At 43.5% G+C, this 19171-nt stretch overlaps 1 protein-coding gene across 1 annotated transcript in view; it reads right to left on the reverse strand.

Annotated features, from left to right (window-relative positions):
* The window catches only part of shank3a (SH3 and multiple ankyrin repeat domains 3a), a 994510-nt gene that overhangs the window by 200712 nt on the left and 774627 nt on the right, over positions 1-19171 (reverse strand). The window contains exon 16 of the mRNA XM_060842760.1: positions 2315-2439. Within this exon, the coding sequence (XP_060698743.1) occupies positions 2315-2439 (125 nt within the window). The remainder of the gene's footprint in view (positions 1-2314; positions 2440-19171) is intronic.

Below are 19171 nucleotides of genomic sequence, written 5' to 3' on the forward strand. Positions count from 1 at the left end.
TAAACCATTTTTGAGAAAAAAAAACTTTTGGATCCATTTTGCTAAGTTCACCTTGATCTGATGTGCTTTTGCTTTTTTTTTAATCAGTTTCCCATGTTGGACCTTGTCAAAGGTCTTGCTGAAATCCACATAAACTCCGTCAACTGCCTGGCCTTCACCTAGATACTTTTTCATCTCTGTTAAAAATTCCACCAGATTGCTTAGACAGGACCTCCCTCTGACAAAGCTGTACAGCCTATCCTTGATCAAATCTTGCGTCTCCAAGATGAGATTAATTTTCTCCTTCATTGTTTTGGAATCATAGAATCCCTACTATGTGGAAACAAGCCATTCGACCCATTGAGTCCACACTGACCCTTCAAAGAGCATCCCACCCAGACCTACTTCATCCCTATAGCCTTGCATTTCCCATGGTCAATCCACCTAGCCTGCACACCTTTGGTCTGTGGGAGGAAACCGGAGCAGCTGGAGGAAACACGGGGAGAATGTATAAACTCCACACAGCTGAGAGTGGAGTTGAACCCGGGCCCCGGTGCTGTGAGGCAGCAGTGCTAACCACTGAACCACCTATTTTCTCCAAAACGTTCCCTACTACTACTAATGTACTGATGTTGGTTTAACTGGTTTATACCTCCATAGCCTATCCCTACCATCCTTCTTGTAAAGCATTAATGAGGTATCCTTCAGTCCTGTGGCAACCCGGTCCTGTTTGGATATGCACTCAATATGCTAATCTGTGGAGATATGAACTAAAAGCTGGAAAATAGGATTAATTTGAAAGCTCTTCTACAAATACCATGTATATGATAGGCATTACCTCTCTTTGGACAATTTGCACAGTTTCTATTCTCCTCAAGCTTTCTGCAGTATTGAGCTTTCAGCATCCGACACGAATTTCACTTTTCCCTGACATCCATTCTGTGACATTGAGGAGCTCTAGTTTTGGAAGTCCCATCTATTTTTACAGGAACATATTATTCTAAGCCATCACTAGGTCCTTGCATATCACCCATTGTTTTTATCTTCTGTGTATTAATTATGATTTTATAAACATTTGATAATAGCAAAATGCTAGGTGGCATTTAGTTGAGAACAACACCAAAGAGAATAGAAAGATAGAGTCAAAGACCCATACAGCATGGAAAGAGACCCTTCTGGCAGTGCAACTCATCCATGCTGACCAGTTTCCTAAACTGACCTAGTCCCATTTGCCTCCATTTGACTTGTATCACTCTAAACCTTACTTATTAATATACCTGTCCAAATGCCTTTTAAATGTTGTAATGGTACTCGCTTCTACCAGTTCCTCTGGCAGTTTGTTCATATATGCACCAACTTCTGTGTGAAAATGTTGTCCCTTGGGTCTCTTTTAAATCTTTCCTCCCTCACCTTTAACCTACATCCTCAAGTTTTGGACTCCCATACCCTGGGGAAAAGACCTTGGTTATTCAACTTACCTATGCCTGTCATGATTTTGTAAACCTCTATCAGGTTATTCCTCAGCCTCCTACACTCCTGGGAGACAAAATCCAAGCCTCTCCTTATAACTCAAACCCTCCAGTCTTGGTAATGTCTTTATCAATCTTTTCTGCATTCTTTCCAGTTTAATAATATCGTTCCTATAGCAGGGCGATCAGAATTGTAAGCAGTAATCCAAAAGTGGCCTCACCAATGTCTTGTACAGCCGCAACATGATGTCCCAACTCTTACACTCAATGCTCTGATCAATGAATAGAAGAAAGTGGGGACTGCAGATGCTGGAAAGTCAGAGAATTCATGGTGGGTATTCATGATGAAGGGCTTATGCCCGAAACATCGACTCTACTGCTCCTCGGATGCTACCTGACCTGCTGTGCTTTTCGATTCTGAAGTGTGCCAAATGCCTTCTTCACCACCCTGCCTACCTGTGATGCCACTTTCAAGGAACTTTGTACTTGTACCTCTAGGTCTCACTGTTTGACAACATTCCTCAAAGCCCTACCATTAACTGTTTAAGTCCTGATATTAGGCAATTGTCTAGGTTAGTAAGGTAAAAGACAACATCTCGAGCTGAGAAACACTGACACAACACACCAGGCTGTAAGGCCAGCAGCATAACATTTCAGCTTCTAGTTAACATCCCAGGTAAGCAGGCTAACACTCAATGCTAATGCAGAAGATAACAATTTTCTAGAACCAATTATTTTCACAATCATCAAAATGTTTTTAAGTATCAGCTTCCCCCAATTGTACAGCCTCTTCAGATAAAAATAAAGTTGGTCCAAGACTTATTTTCTGTGACTTTTAGCCTTTAATTGGAGGAGCTCATATTTACCTCAATCAGGAAATCTCCCGTTCTGAGTCCAGCTTTCCATGCCACTCCTTCCACATCCACAGATTCCAGGTATTGCAATGCTGGGAATGCTGGTGTGGGGGTAAACTCTTCAATTGGAGTCTCCGCTGTATAAAAAGAAACAGTCTAAATAAATCAATTACATTCGCTTTTGCTGACTCTCTTACTTCATTTTACTGAGTGCTTCTACAGTCTTGTTTTTCTCTCATCTTTAATTGTAAAACATTCTGAAGACATTTTGAGATGCTAATAGTGCTAAATAAATATACTTATTATTCATGTTATTATATTGTTGTTCTTATTTGGCATGATTATTGATAGATAGTTGCTTACATTGATAGGTTAGGTCAGCTTATTGATAGAAATGTAGAAGGAAATTTGGAAAGATCTACCCATAGACTTATGAAGGCAGCAAAACAGAATGCAGATTAAACGTTAATTTCAAAGAGAAATACTCAATTTTAAATCTCACACTTTAAAGAGGGAGAAAATGAGAGTATATGACTAGGTAGAGTAGGGGACAAAAGAGGTGGCATAAGGAATTGTACTGGGATAGAGTACTGGACTGCAAAGGGTCTACAATTGAGAACAACAATGGATTTGAGTAAGTAAATTGAATAGGATGAAAACATAAAATGGCAACGGGTTAGTCAAGAGAATTGGAATGGCTTAGAAAAAGAGAGTGCAATTGGTTTGGGGTAGGGAACTGCAACGATGTAGACTAGGAGACTGAATGCAACTGGAGTTAAGTAGGGAGCCACAATGGATTAGCCGAGGAGAATGGAACAGGTTGGAGTAAAATACTGTAATGCAATCAGGACAGAAGGTCTCAATGAGGTAAACATTGGAGTACAGTAAAAAAACTGCATTACCTTAGAGTTGAGGACCATGATGGAGTATTTCAGAAAACTGTGAAGGATGGGGAAGAATGGGTCTGTGATTGGGTAATGTGGATAAGTATGAAGTTATCCAATTTGGTAGGAAGAATGGAGATGTGGGATTTTCAATGCAATTGAACTACAAATTGCAATAAGATAGAGAAGAATACTGAAAAGGGGCTTCAACAGAGGACTATAATGGATTAGAGGACTAGAAGGTAATGGGATATTGTAGGAGAGTGAAATAGGATTAGAAGAGGGGACTGAGAGAGAAGAGCATAAAAGAATGTTTGCAACTGAATTGAAGTCTACAATGGATAGACTAGAAGATTGCAAAGGGGCTGGAGTAGAGTATGAGGAAACTAGTAAAGATCTGCAATATGCTAAGAATAGCAGATCAAATGGCTGAACAGGTTTGCAATAGGATTACAGGAGTGCACTGTGATGTTTTAGAATAGGAGACTGTGGGGGATTAAAATAATGAACCATGACTGAGTGGTTCAGGAAACTACAACAGGATTTGAGTGTGGGACTGTGAAGATGTAGCATAGGAGACTGAAATGGGCTTAGGCTAGGAGATAGCGAAGGGTATTGTTGGAGGCTGTAATGCTTTAGTGTGGAGCAATGCAATGGGACAGTTTAGAAGAATACAATGCATTTGAATTTTAGGGATATATTAGTGTCAGGTAGTAGACTGCAATGTGGTTAGAGCAGAAGACTATCATGAGTAGAGCAGAAGACTGATTAGAGTAAATAGAATCAGGAGTAGACCATTCTACTCCTCGAGCCTGCTCCATCATTCTAAATCACAGTTGATCATCTAAATGCCATATCTAGGTGATATTAGAAATCTATCAGTCTCTATATCAATCTTAAATCCACTTAATAATTGAGCTTTGACCATTTGCTGGAGTAGAAATTTCCAAAGTTTCACCAACCTCTGAGCAAATAAGTTCCTGCTCATCTGAGTTGTAAATGGCTCCCTTTTATTTTTAGAATGTGTTCCCCTGGTTCTAGATGTGCTAGTGTCTAGGTACACATCATTTCTGCATTGATCTTGTATAGCTCTTTGAGAATTCTGTAAGTTCTACAAGATTTTGTCTCATTTTTCTAAACTGCAGGGAATAGAAGCCTAGTTTCCTCAATCTCTCAACATTGGACAATCCCAGCATTTTAGGAATCAGTCTGGTTAACCTTGCTGCATTCGCTCCATTGCAATTATATCTCTGCTTAAGGAAGGTGGCCAGAACTGCACATCATCCCAGGTGAATTCCATACAACTGAAGTGAGACTTCTTTGCTCCTGTATTCAAATCCTCCTGTGAGAAAAGCCATTGTACCTATTGCCCTCAAACTGCTTGTGGTACCTGCATGTTAGCTTTCAGTAATTTATAAACAAGGACACAAAGATCCTTTTGGACATTAACACTTTCCAATCTCTCACCATTTCGGAAATACGCTATATTTCCATTCTTCCTATCAAATTGGAGATTTTACATGTATCCACATTATATTCCACCTGCCCTGCTCTTGCCCATTCATTGTGAAGATTTAAGTCCTCTGGAAGCCTCTTTGCATGCTTCTCACAATTCACATTCCCACCAAATTTTGTTCATTCAAAGACTTGGAAATGTTACATTTGGTCCCCGCATCCAGACCATTGACATAGATTGTGAACAAGCAGCCCAAGCACTTATGCTGTGGTAACGCATTGGTTACACACTGCCAACCAGAGAATAACCCATTTACAGAGGAACCTCAATTATTCAGCATTTGATTATCCAGAATTTGATTACCTAAGCGAAATACAGCCTGCCCGTGTCCTTCAGATAATCAAGGTTCCTCTGTATTCCGACTGGATATTTTCTGCCTATTAAATCACTCTTCAATCTATGCTACTGTATTATCCCCAATCCCCAATGCTTTACTTTTGTTTAATAACCCTCTATTGTTGGACTTTATCAAGTCTTCTGAAAATCCAAATACACCACCTCCACTGGCTCTCCCTCTAGCAGGTTTGTCAGTCACAGTTTTCCTCTTCATAAATAAGTGTTGACTTTGCCTGAGCAGACAATTATTTTCCAAGTTTCCAGTTATCACAAACTTTCCAACAGATTCCAGTATTTTTCCGATGACTGACACTAGACTAACACATCCACAGTCCTCTGTTTTCACTTTCTCTCCTATCGTAAATAGTGGGGTTATATTTGCAACTTTCTAATCTGCAAATACCACTGCAAAATTAATGGAATATTGAAGAACAGCCACTAATCCATTCACTATCACTGTAGATATCTCTTTTAACACTATCTGGTGAAGATCATTGGCACCCAGGGATTTGTCAACTTTCAGTCCAATTAATTACTCCAACACTACATTCTTACAACTACTAATGTGGGTGGCACGGTGGCACAGTGGTTAGCACTGCTGCCTCACAGCGCCAGGGACCTGGGTTCAATTCCCGACTCAGGCGACTGACTGTATGGAGTGTGCACCTTCTCCCCGTGTCTGCGTGGGTTTCCTCCGGGTGCTCTGGTTTCCTCCCACAGTCCAAAAATGTGCAGGTCAGGTGAATTGGCCGTGCTAAACTGCCCGTAGTGTTAGGTGAAGGGGTAAAGGTAGGGGTATGGGTGGGTTGCACTTCGGTGGGTCGGTATGGTCTTGTTGGGCTGAAGGGCCTGTTTCCACACTGTAAGTAATCTAAGTAAATTTCTTTCAGTTCTTCACTTTCATTGGAGCGCAGTTGAATCGTGACTGTTTCAGGGAGACTTCTTGTATCTCCCTCTATGAAGACAGATTGAAAATACATTGATAGAATGACCCAAGACTCTAATTGGATTAAATTGGTAGGGTGCTGTAATGGGTGGGGTTTGAGAATTCAATGGATTAATGTAGGAGACTATGAAGTGGTATAAAACAGGATTGGCCTGCGCTAAAGTGGATTATGAACTGAAAGTACTCGAGGAGACTGATTTTTAAGACTAAATTGTAACAGAGAGATAGAATTGGAGATTGTAATAAACTAAAAAATGGTAGATTAGGGAAGCACAATGGGTTCATGTAGGGGACTGCAACAAGTTTATGTGAAGGACTACAATAAGTTAGAGTAGGGTATTAATACAATAAGTAGTCAAACAGGTGATTGGGGCTAATTGACCCATTAACTCGGTAGCTGTAAAAGGGGAGTAAGGGACTTTTCAGAGACTACAGTCGTAGTGTCCCTACCTCTGTGCCAGGAGACCTGGACACAAGTCTGTCCCACCCGCTCCAGCGATATGCAATAATATCCCTGAAAATGTTGATGATAAAATATCTAAAGTGGAAACCAGTGAGATTGGTGTGTGGCAGGAGCTGGGTACGATTGTGTAATTAATTATCTCTGTCTGCAAAGAAATGTGAATTGTTTTCTGTCTCAGACTGGCTTGGTTCTGTACTGACTTTTGGAAAAGGGGTGATTGACTTGTAATGAAGATTAGAAATTAAGAGTTTTTTTCAGACAGAAGACTGTAATTGGAGTTATTTAGCTGAAGAGTGTTGGATATAACTTCCTGCTGATGTTTACAATCATGGTAAAATGAAATGGATGCATGGACATGGGGTACATCTTCACCAAGAAAAAAGCAAGCTATAGCACTGTCACTTCCTACTGGAATAAGGAGAGGATGTACAATAGTTTCAGAGCTAGACACTCAACAATATTTGGAAATTCTATTGAAATCTGTGGACAAAATACAAAAGCAGGTTGACCTATTAAATCCTTCTGACCATTTGTCATATTTTGATAAATTTAGAAAGCAGGACGAATATTCAGTTAAGACTATATAATTGGATTTAATAGATAGTATGCAAAACTGCAAAAGTTTTACAAGGTGATTCCTAATTCAGTGCATAACTTTTAAACTGCTAGCTGTATAAAAGTATTGAACATGAATAAACTTCTAGTACGAACTATAGTTACATTTTCACAAATGAACACTTTTGGAACAGATGTCAGAAGCCTTAAAACAAAATTCCTGGAAAAACATACAATCCCAGTGGCACACACGGCTCAACTGGATATTCAGCAGTAACACAAAGAACAGAGGAATTAACGGTAATGGCAATGTGAGACTATCCAGATACAGGCTGAAAACATATGAAAGAGGAATCACACCTAAAAGGACTGATGATAGAGATATCTTCGGCAATTATAACAGACAAAAGGAATTGGGGACTATCACAGAAGAATGAATGACAGGAATATCCAGAGTCTGGTTGACATGTATTTCAGACGTGGCTCAAATTACCATTATGCAATGAATTGTTCTAAATGGAATAACACGGCTGTTGAAATTACAAACAATATGGAAGGTTCAGAAGGAAAAGGTGATGATTCTGATCAGACAGGGGAACCTGTACTGATCACAAGAAACTTAACCCAATAATGAATGTTTTAGTCGCAGACTCATTCAATCACACTATGTTGGACAATGGATGCAAGTCTACAATGAGTGAAGTTGGAAGAGGTTGCATATTTTCAGAGTATAAACTGAGATGGAAATTGAACTGCTATAATTGAAATACCACGAGAGTATTGTAACTTTAAATTGTTGAACTCTATGAAACAGTGTTGATTTTAAAGCACTAAGGGGGAGAATCTGAGACTAAGCAATACTGAGGATTTTTAGAATTAAGGAAATTCTGCCTGATAATGGTCTTCTGATTGACTGGATAACAAAGTGTTGAAAAGCTGTAAGTGCAAAGAGCAGAGAAGAAAGTCCACAGTCTGTGGACAGAAACCAACCATGTCCTCCTTGCTGACCATGTGGTAAAAAGACAGAAAACTCAAGAAAGCTGTGAAGGAAGAATTTTAAAACAACAAGAGGTTGCGGTTCATCTGGTCAATTATAGAATTAAAGAGTGACTATAAGTCAGTAGAAAAGAGCATGTCATAATTACTAAGTACTGAGAGTAAATAACTTTCTATTTTATGCTCTGAACTTCTAATCTCCAGAATGTTGTTGACCACGTCTATATTCTTTTTCAATCTATGAGTGTCTTTAGTTTCTCTTAATCTGATTGAGCCTGTGTGTTTTGGAGAGTTTTTGCATAGGCTCTTGTTAAAGTGTTTTAGAATAAAAGCTATTTTACTATCGGAAACAAAACCTAGTGTTGATTGCATATCAAGACAAAAGCAATCAGTCAGGCAAATTAGTCATTTTGATGGTGTCTTTGAGAATTTGTATATTTGTACATTTAAAATGTGGGGTATGATTATTGGTGCATTCTTCCAAGTTAAATAGTAGATTAAAATGTTACTTCGATCCTTTAAATAATATACGCTGCAATAAGGTTAATGCATTTGAGAATTCTATCTCCTTCAGGTTATATTATTATAACCTGCTTAAATCACTAAAAACAGAGTTTTAATTCCTTGTCATGTATCTGTGATCAATACCTGTATCAGCACCAATGCTGTGTCAAGTGAAGTAACCTTACTGTTGAGCAGGTCATCTATGGAAAAGGCTCAAATGAAAGTGGACATAGAGCAAGACAAAGCAATTGTTTTGGGGAAGCTGGTGAATTCACAGTTCAAGTTGAAGTTCAATCTACTTCAACAAGATTGAAATTCTCTAATTCAGATATTAAGCAAGTGTGTTATTGGTCACTGGAGAGATGTGTTTAAAGATAAAAACAACTGGTTATCTTAAAACTACATTGGCAGTTCTCCTAGCCATCCTCTAACAGGCTTAACATTCTATTAAAGGATACAAGAGTAAATAAAGAGGAGTACAAGGAACTGTAGAAGAGATGAGCAATATATGTGATCGGACTTTAAACCAGCTTTACTGAAGCAACAGTTACATATCTGGATAGTGTGTGATTTTGAAAGGAGCTTGCAGGTGCTGGTGTTCCTATGTATCTGCTGCCCTTGTCAATCTAAATAGGAGAGATTTAGTATGGAAGGTGCTGTCTAAGGAGAGCTGGTGAATTTCTGCAGTGTGTCTTATAGATGCTAGAGTGGGGGGAATGAATGTTTGTGGCTGTGACACTAACCAAGCAGGTTGCTTTATCCTAGATGGTGCTGAGCTTCTTGAATGTTATTGGAGTTGCTCTGATGTAGGCAAATAGGAAGTATTTCATCACATTCCTGACTTGTGTCTTATAGACAATGAAAGGGTTTTGGGGAGTTAGGATGTGAACTACTTATGGGAGGATTCCCAGTCTACCATCTGCTCTTGTAGCCACAGAATTTATATGGCTAGTCGAGTTCAGTTCTGATCAACAGTAACTCCTAGGATGTTGATGTTGGAGACATTCAGCAATGGTAATGCCTTTAGATGTTAACAGGTGATGTCTGGATTCTCTCTTATTGGAGATGAACATTGCCTGAATGTATGTGGCATGAATGTACTTGCCACTTGTCAGCCAAAACTTGGATATTGCCCAGATCTTGTTAATGTAGTTAATGGTAACCATCAGGCTGATGACAGAGATAATGTCATTGAACATCAATTCTCTTGTGTTAGAGTTGGTCATTAACTAGTTCATATGCAGAGCAAAGATTACTCAGCAGTTCTCATCCTAAATCTGAATGTTTTCCTGGTTGTGATGTATTTGAACACAGACTGTTTCAGTATCTGAGAGGTCATGAATGGTGTTCGTTGAATGATGCTGAACATGTGAAATCATCAGCAAACATCCCTACTTCTAACCTTATGATGAAGAGAAGATAATTTATGAAGCAACTGAAGACTGTTGGGTGCAGGAGACTTCCCTGAGGAACTCCTGCAATGATGTCTGTAGCTGAGAGGATTGACCTTCAACAACTACAACCATTCTACTTTGTGGTAGATATGACTTCAACCAGAGGAGTGATTTCCCTTTAAATCCGATTGACTCCAAATTTCTGTCTTGAGATTACACGCAGTCACCTTCACCACCTCTTGAGTTCAACTTTTTTCTACATTTGGACCAAGTCTATCATGAGGTCAAGAGCTGAATGGGCCTTGCAGAACCCAAACTGATCTTCAGTGAGCACCATCCAACAGTTTGTTGATTCTTGAAACTAGTTTGTTGACTAATGGGGAGGTAATTAGTTGGGTTAGAATGTTCTCCTTAATGTGGACAGGACATTTTATGTTTTGTTGCACAGATGTTAAATCATAGCTGTACTGGTAGAGCTTAGTTTGGGATGCGGCTAGTTCTGGGGCACAAGTTTTTAGTAATAGAATCATAGAGACGTACAGCACAGAAATAGACCTTTGGGTCCAACTCGTCCATGCCAGATATCCCAACCTAATCTAGTCCCGTATGCCAGCATTTGGCCCATATTCCTCTTAACCCTTCCTAATCATACACCCACCCAGATGTCTTTTAAATGTTGTAATTGTACTAGCCTCCATCACTTCCTCTGGGAGCTCATTCCATACATGCACCACTCTCTGTGTGAAAAAGTTGCTCCTTAGGTCTCTTTTAAATTTTTCCCCTCTCACCCTAAACTGATGCCCTCTAGCTCTGGATTCCCCCACCCTAGGGAAAAGACCTGGTCTTTTTACCCTATCCATGCCCCTCATGATTTCATAAAATTAGATTAGATTACTTACAGTGTGGAAACAGGCCCTTCGGCCCAACAAGTCCACACCGACCCGCCAAAGCGCAACCCACCCATGCCCCTACATTTACCCCTTACCTAACACTATGGGCAATTTAGCATGGCCAATTCACCTGGCCCGCACATCTTTGGACTGTGGGAGGAAACCGGAGCACCCGGAGGAAAGCCAAGCAGACACGGGGAGAACGTGCAAACTCCACACAGTCAGTCGCCTGAGGCGGGAATTGAACCCAGGTCTCTGGCGCTGTGAGGCAGCAGTGCTAACCACTGTGCCACCGTGCCGCCCGATAAACTCTATAAGGTCATCCCTCAGCCTCCAACATTCCAGGGAAAACAACCCCAGCCTATTTAGCCTCTCCCTATAGCTCAAATCCTCCAACCCTGGAAACAGCCTTATAAATCTTTTCTGAACCTTTTCAAATTTCACAACATCTTTCTGATAGGAGGGAGACTAGAAATGCACATAATACTCCAAACATGGCCTAACCAATGTCTTCTATAGCCACAACATGACCTTCCAATTCCTACTCCTATACTCAGTGCTCTGAGTACTCTGAGCACAATGAGCAAAATGTTGTCAGTGCCCATAACCTTCAGCCATTTCTTAGTAGTAGGTGGACTGAATTGAATGCTGACATCAATAATGTAAGGATTCTCAGGAGAATGCAAGATGTATCATGGACTAATGGCTCTAGGGGCTTGAAAATGCTTCCACATTGCTTATTGCACTAATGTGCTAGGCTCTTCCATCGTTAGGAATAGGTATATTTGTGAAGTTTCCTCTTCAAGAGAGTTGTTTAATTTTTCACCTTAATTTGTGACTAGATCTGGCAGGACTACAAAGCTTAGGTCTGATCTGTTGGTTGTGGGATACCTTAGTTCTTATTATGATTATGATTGCTTGGTATGCAGGCAGTTCTGTGTTGTAGCTTCAGAGGGTTAATACATCACTTTAAGGTACTCCTGGTGCTGCTCCTGGCTGATCCTCATGGACTCTTTATTGAACCAGTGCCGAGCCCCTGGCGTGGTTGTATTGGTGGAGAATGTAGGTTATACTCGGCCATGAGATTACACGTGGTTGATTATAATTCTGCAAGTGCTGATGGCCCAAATCAAGTCTTGAATTGCTAAATCTGTTCAAAATCTAATTCAGCATAATAACAGTGTCACACAACATGCTGGAGGTTATCCCCAATGTGGGGTTTGGACTTTATCTCAATAAGGACTGTGTGACCTTATTGAGTTAAAGGTCATTCCTCTCATGGATACTCTCATAGGCAGCTTCATCTGCTCTGGGTAGATTGGCGAAGCTGAGTTCAAGCATCGTTTTTCTTTCTTGTTGGCTCCCTCACTAGCTGCTGTGAACCAGGTCCAGCAGGAACATCCTATAGAACTTGGCCAGCTTGAACAGTTGTGGTCTATTGACACACTTTTGGAGATGAACATTGAAATTCCTCACCAAGAGTACATTGCTGTTGCCACTCTCAGTGCAGTTAGTGAGGGAGCCAACAAGAAAGAAAAACGATGCCTGAACTCAGTTTTGCCAATCTACCCAGAGCAGACGAAGCTGCCTATGAGAGTATCCATGAGAGGAATGACCTTTATCTCAATATCTCAGTGCATCCTCCAAATGTTGTTCAACATGATGGAGAACTGACTCATCAGCCAAGAGTCAGGGGAGGAGTTTAAAGACTGCATTCATGTAATTTCCCTTGTTAGTCCTAATGCAACGAGACCTCAGGTGGTCTGGAGTCAATGTTGAGAACTCCCAGGATAACTCTCTCTGGACTGCAAACCAGTTTTGATACCTTACTGGTTCTGTCCTGTTGGTGAGACAAAGCATTTCCAGTGATGGTGAGAGTGGTGTCTCCAGTGTTGTCTGAGTTTTGTTTCATTAGTCTCGAAACACCACTCTCATTTTTATTACAAGTTCACAGATGTTAACAAGGAGGATTTTGCAGGGTCAACATTGCTGTGCACACCATTGACATTTCCAGTGCTTAGTCAATGCTGGGTGATCCATCCGATTTCATTCCTTAGTCAGATACAACTGTGTGGCTTGCTAGGCAATACCAGAGGGCATGTAGAAGTCAACCACATTGCTGTGGATCTGGAGTCACATGTCGGCAAGACTTTCCCTACATGACATAGGTGAACCAGGTCAAGCTGGCAAAAAGCACAAATATAGACTATAAAAGGTTCTTTTGGTCAACAAAAAGGAACTGTTCAGCCAAATGTCGATTTAACACAGAGAGTCAGGAGAATTTGAAATGGAGAATAGAAAAATAGCAGAGAAGCTACAAGGTTATTCTGTGTCTGTTTTCACTGAGCAAGACACAGGAAATCTCCCAAAAATAGATATCCAAGTGACTAGGGAGAATGAGGGAAAGAAGGAAACTAGCATTCGTGAGAAGATTATACTGGAGCACGTTAAAAATCACACAACACCAAGTTATAGTTCAACAGGCTTAATTGGAAGCACTAGCTTTCGGAGCGCCACTCTGTCATCAGGTGAAGGAGCGGCGCTCTGAAAGCTAGTGCTTCCAATTAAACCTGTTGGACTATAACCCGGTGTTGTGTGATTTTTAACTTTGTTCACCTCAGTCCAATACCGGCGTCGCTAAGTCATGAATACTGGAGAAAGTAATAGGGCTAAAAGTTAATAAATCCCCAGGACCTGACAGTCTACATCCCAGAGTGTTAAAGCAGGTGGCTACAGAGACAGTCACTGCAGTGGTGATCATCTTCAAAAGTTCTGTAGCTTGTGGAATGAATCCTATGGATTGGAAGGTAGTAAATGTTAGCTCACAATTTAAAAGGGAACAAGAAGATAAAACAGGAAACTACAGACTTTTTAGCCTCACAACAGTAGTAGGGAATATGCTAGAATCTATTGCAAAGGACATGTTAAATAACTATTGCCCCCACCACTTCTTCAACTTGGATGATAATGATTTGACTGGGTATATTCAGCATAGATTGCTAAATGGGAAGTTATGTTTGATGAATCTGTTCAAGTTTTGTTACGCGGCGAGATATTGAACAATTCTTCCGCCGCCTTCGCCTCCGTGCCTACTTTCACAACCAAGACTCCCGTCCACCCTCTGACGACCCCTTCTCCCGCCTCCAACACACCCCATCCACCTGGACACCCCGTGCTGGCCTCCTACCCGCCCTCGACCTCTTTATAGCCAACTGCCGCCGTGACATCAACCGACTCAACCTGTCCACCCCTCTCACCCACTCCAACCTCTCACCCTCAGAACGTGCAGCCCTCCACACCCTCCGCTCCAATCCCAACCTCACCATCAAACCCGCAGACAAGGGAGGCGCGGTGGTAGTTTGGCGCACTGACCTGTACACCGCTGAAGCCGAACGCCAGCTCGCGGACGCCTCCTCTTATCGCCCCCTTGACCACGACCCCACCTCCCACCACCAAACCATCATCTCCCAGACCATCCAGGACCTCATCACCTCAGGGGATCTCCCATCCACCGCCTCCAACCTCATAGTCCCACAACCCCGCACCGCCCGTTTCTACCTCCTGCCCAAAATCCACAAACCTGCCTGCCCCGGCCGACCCATTGTCTCAGCCTGCTCCTGCCCCACCGAACTCATCTCCCAATACCTCGACACGGTCCTGTCCCCTTTAGTCCAAGAACTCCCCACCTACGTTCGGGACACCACCCACGCCCTCCACCTCCTCCAGGATTTTCGCTTCCCCGGTCCCCAACGCCTTATTTTCACTATGGACATCCAGTCCCTGTACACCTCCATCCCCCATCACGAAGGACTCAAAGCCCTCCGCTTCTTCCTTTCCCGCCGCACCAACCAGTACCCTTCCACTGACACCCTCCTTCGACTGACTGAACTGGTCCTCACCCTGAATAACTTCTCTTTTCAATCCTCCCACTTCCTCCAAACTAAAGGAGTTGCCATGGGCACCCGCATGGGCCCCAGCTATGCCTGCCTCTTCGTAGGATATGTGGAACAGTCCATCTTCCGCAACTACACTGGCACCACCCCTCACCTTTTCCTCCGCTACATCGATGACTGTATCGGCGCTGCCTCGTGCTCCCACGAGGAGGTTGAACAGTTCATCAACTTTACTAACACCTTCCATCCCGACCTGAAATTCACCTGGACTGTCTCAGACTCCTCCCTCCCCTTCCTAGACCTTTCCATTTCTATCTCGGGCGACCGACTCAACACAGACATCTATTATAAACCGACTGACTCCCACAGCTACCTGGACTACACCTCCTCCCACCCTGCCCCCTGTAAAAACGCCATCCCATATTCCCAATTCCTTCGTCTCCGCCGCATCTGCTCCCAGGAGGACCAATTCCAACACCACACAGCCCAGATGGCCTCCTTCTTCAAGGACCGCAGATTCCCCCCAGACGTGATCGACGATGCCCTCCACCGCATCTCCTCCACTTCCCGCTCCTCCGCCCTTGAGCCCCGCTCCTCCAACCGCCACCAAGACAGAACCCCACTGGTTCTCACCTACCACCCCACCAACCTGCGCATACAACGTATCATCCGCCGCCATTTCCGCCACCTCCAAACGGACCCCACCACCAAGGATATATTTCCCTCCCCTCCCCTATCAGCGTTCCGCAAGGACCACTCCCTTCGTGACTCCCTTGTCAGATCCACACCCCCCACCAACCCAACCTCCACCCCCGGCACCTTCCCCTGCAACCGCAGGAAATGTAAAACTTGCGCCCACACCTCCACACTCACTTCCCTCCAAGGCCCCAAGGGATCCTTCCATATCTGCCACAAGTTCACCTGTACCTCCACACACATCATCTATTGCATCCGCTGCACCCGATGTGGCCTCCTCTATATTGGTGAGACAGGCCGCTTACTTGCGGAACGCTTCAGAGAACACCTCTGGGCCGCCCGAACCAACCAACCCAATCACCCCGTGGCCCAACACTTTAACTCCCCCTCCCACTCCACCGAGGACATGCAGGTCCTTGGACTCCTCCACCGGCAGAACACAACTACACGGCGGCTGGAGGAGGAGCGCCTCATCTTCCGCCTGGGAACCCTCCAACCACAAGGTATGAATTCAGATTTCTCCAGCTTCCTCATTTCCCCTCCCCCCACCTTGTCTCAGTCGGTTCCCTCAACTCAGCACCGCCCTCCTAACCTGCAATCCTCTTCCTGACCTCTCCGCCCCCACCCCACTCCGGCCTATCACCCTCGCCTTGACCTCCTTCCACCTATCCCACCTCCATCGCCCCTCCCCCTAGTCCCTCCTCCCTACCTTTTATCTCAGCCTGCTTGGCTCTCTCTCTCTTATTCCTGATGAAGGGCTTATGCTCGAAACGTCGAATTCTCTATTCCTGAGATGCTGCCTAACCTGCTGTGCTTTGACCAGCAACACATTTGCAGCTGTGATCTCCAGCATCTGCAGATCTCATTTTTTACTTTGAGGACATTACCAACAAGATTGATAAAGGGGAGTCAATTGCCATACCACACTTCGATTTTCAGAAGGCTTTTGATAAAGTTTCCCACAGGAAGCCGGTTAGAAAAATAAAAGCTCATGGAATAGGAGATAATGTAATAGCATGGATAAAGGATTGACGAACAGACAGAAACCAGGGAGTCAAAGATGAGTTGTTCTCAGAGACGGTAACTGGTTGGGACCACGAGGATCAGTACTTGGGCCCCAGCTGTTTAAAATATGTATCAGTGATTTGACTTTGGCACAATGGGACCTCTTGTGGTGCAGAGTTGGTGTGTGTCAGCCTGTGAGCCAGGAAGCCTGGGTTCAGTCCCACCAGCTCAAGTGGTGTGTCATATGTTTCTGATGAGTTTGATTGGAAAATGTCTGGATTTGGGAGCAATATTTCCAAATTTTCAGACAATACAAAGCTAAATTGAATGTATGTTATGAGGAAAACTTAAAGTAGATTCAGGAGGATTTGGAAGCAAATACATGGCAGATGGAATATAATGTGGAAAAATGTGAGGTGATCCACGCTGGTAGGAGAAAGAAATGTGCAGTGTATTTTTGAAATGATAGAACTTGGAAGCGTAGATATGCAAAGGCTCTGAGGTTTTATTCAGATTTTTTTTCTAATTAATTATTTTTTCCTACTAATAAATCACAGATAAGACTGAACCTTTATTTCAAGAGGGGTCAAGTACAGGGGAAGTGATGTCTTACTTCAATTGTATAAAATTGTTTAAACTGCACCTGGAACACTGTGAGATTTTAGTCTCCTTATCTCAAGATACCAGGAATGGTCAACTGTGAAAATACCTCAGTGGTGCCTTTGAATGTCCGGAGGGTGTGATCAGATTCCCCTGTTGTAGGTCATTGTTTGGTACTTGTGTGATGTGTATGTTAGTTGCCACTTATTAACTCAAGCCTTAATGCTGTCCGAGTTTTGCTGTGTGTAAGCCTGGACCACTTCATTCGAGGGAAAAATGAATGAAACTGAACATGGTGTAATCATCAGCAAACATCCCAACATCTGGCAATGTGGTGGAGGGAAGGCGCTTGATGAAACAGTTGAAGACGACTGGGTCTTATTATGAGGAAATATGCAGAGATATTATAGGGTTGAAATGATGGGTCTCTAAAAAACACAACCATAGTTATGAATCCAGTCACTGTTATTCTCCTTGATTCTCACTGACTGACCTGGTGCCACACACAATCAAAAAGTTCCATTAATCTAGAGATCAATAGATAAGCAATGGCAGACATTTAAGTGGATATTTCAGAATACACGGAATAAGCATAGTCCCAATAGTTTAATTGGTTGCACAGATCATGCATATTGTTGAAGAAAAGACACATTTTATCAAAGTATTTCATTTTGTAATCATCAGGATAATTTGCTAGAATTTCAACTCAAAGGGTCAACCAAAATTTAGACTGTATAGGAGGAGAGTGCTGATTGATTGATTGGCTTGTGGGCACTGAAGATTAAGGCAATTCCACCAATCAGCTATAGTTATATATTAGGTAAAAACAATGACGACAGATGCTGGAAACCAGATTTTGGATCAGTGGTGCTGGAAGAGCACAGCAGTTTAGGCAGCATCCGAGGAGCAGCAAAATCAACGTTTCGGGCAAAAGCCCTTCATCAGGAATAAAGGCAGAGTGCCTGAAGCATGGAGAGATAAGCTAGAGGAGGGTGGGAGTGGGGAGAAAGTAGCATGGAGTACAATAGGCGAGTGGGGGAGGGGATGAAGGTGATAGGTCAGGGAGGAGGGTGGAGTGGATAGGTGGAAAAGAAGATAGGCAGGTCGGACAAGTCATGGGGACAGTGCTGAGCTGGAAGTTTGGAACTAGGGTGAGGTGGAAGGGAAAATGAGGAAACTGTTGAAGTCCACATTGATGACCTGGGGTTGAAGTGTTCGGAAGATGAGGCGTTCTTCCTCCAGGCGTCTGGTGGTGAGGGAGCGGCGGTGAAGGAGGCCCAGGACCTCCATGTCCTCGGCAGGGTGGGAGGGGGAGTTGAAATGTTGGGCCACAGGACGGTGTGGTTGATTGGTGCAGGTGTCCCAGAGATGTTCCCTAAAGCGCTCTGCTAGAAGGCGTCCAGTCTCCCCAATGTAGAGGAGACCGCATCGGGAGCAACGGATGCAATAAATGATATTGATGCATGTGCAGGTAAAACATTGATGGATGTGGAAGGTTCCTTTAGGGCCTTGGATGGAGGTGAGGGAGGAGGTGTGGGCACAGGTTTTGCAATTCCTGCAGTGGCAGGGGAAGGTGCCAGGATGGGAGGGTGGGTTGTAGGGGGGCATGGGCCTGACCAGGTAGTCACAGAGGGAACGGTCTTTGCGGAAGGCAGAAAGGGGTTGGGAGGGAAATATATCCCTGGTGGTGGGGTCTTTTTGGAGGTGGCGGAAATGTCAGTGGATGATTTGGTCGACCAGGGTGGTCAGGCTTGTGGATCTTGGGAAGGAGGTAGAACCGGGCAGTGCGGGGTTCCCGGACTATGAGGTTGGAAGCTGTGGGTGGGAGATGTCCTGAGGTGATGAGGTTCTGTATGGTCTGGGAGATGATAGTTTGGTGATGGGAGGTGGGGTCATGGTCAAGGGGGCGGTAGGAAGAGGTGTCCACAAGTTGGCGTTTGGCTTCAGCGGTGTAGAGGTCAGTGCGCCAGACTAGCAATGCGCCCCCTTTATCTGCTGGCTTGATGGTGAGGTTGGGATTGGAGCAGAGGGATTGGAGGGCTGTGTGTTGTGAGGGTGAGAGGTTGGAGTGGGGGAGGGGGGTAGACAGGTTGAGGCGGTTAATGTCCTGGCGGCAGTTGGAAATGAAGAGGTCAAGGGTGGGTAATAGGCCAGCGCCGGGTGTCCAGGTGGATACAGTGTGTTGGAGGTG

The sequence above is a fragment of the Hemiscyllium ocellatum genome, chromosome 23, assembly GCF_020745735.1.
Source record: "Hemiscyllium ocellatum isolate sHemOce1 chromosome 23, sHemOce1.pat.X.cur, whole genome shotgun sequence".
Classification (NCBI taxonomy): domain Eukaryota; kingdom Metazoa; phylum Chordata; class Chondrichthyes; order Orectolobiformes; family Hemiscylliidae; genus Hemiscyllium; species Hemiscyllium ocellatum.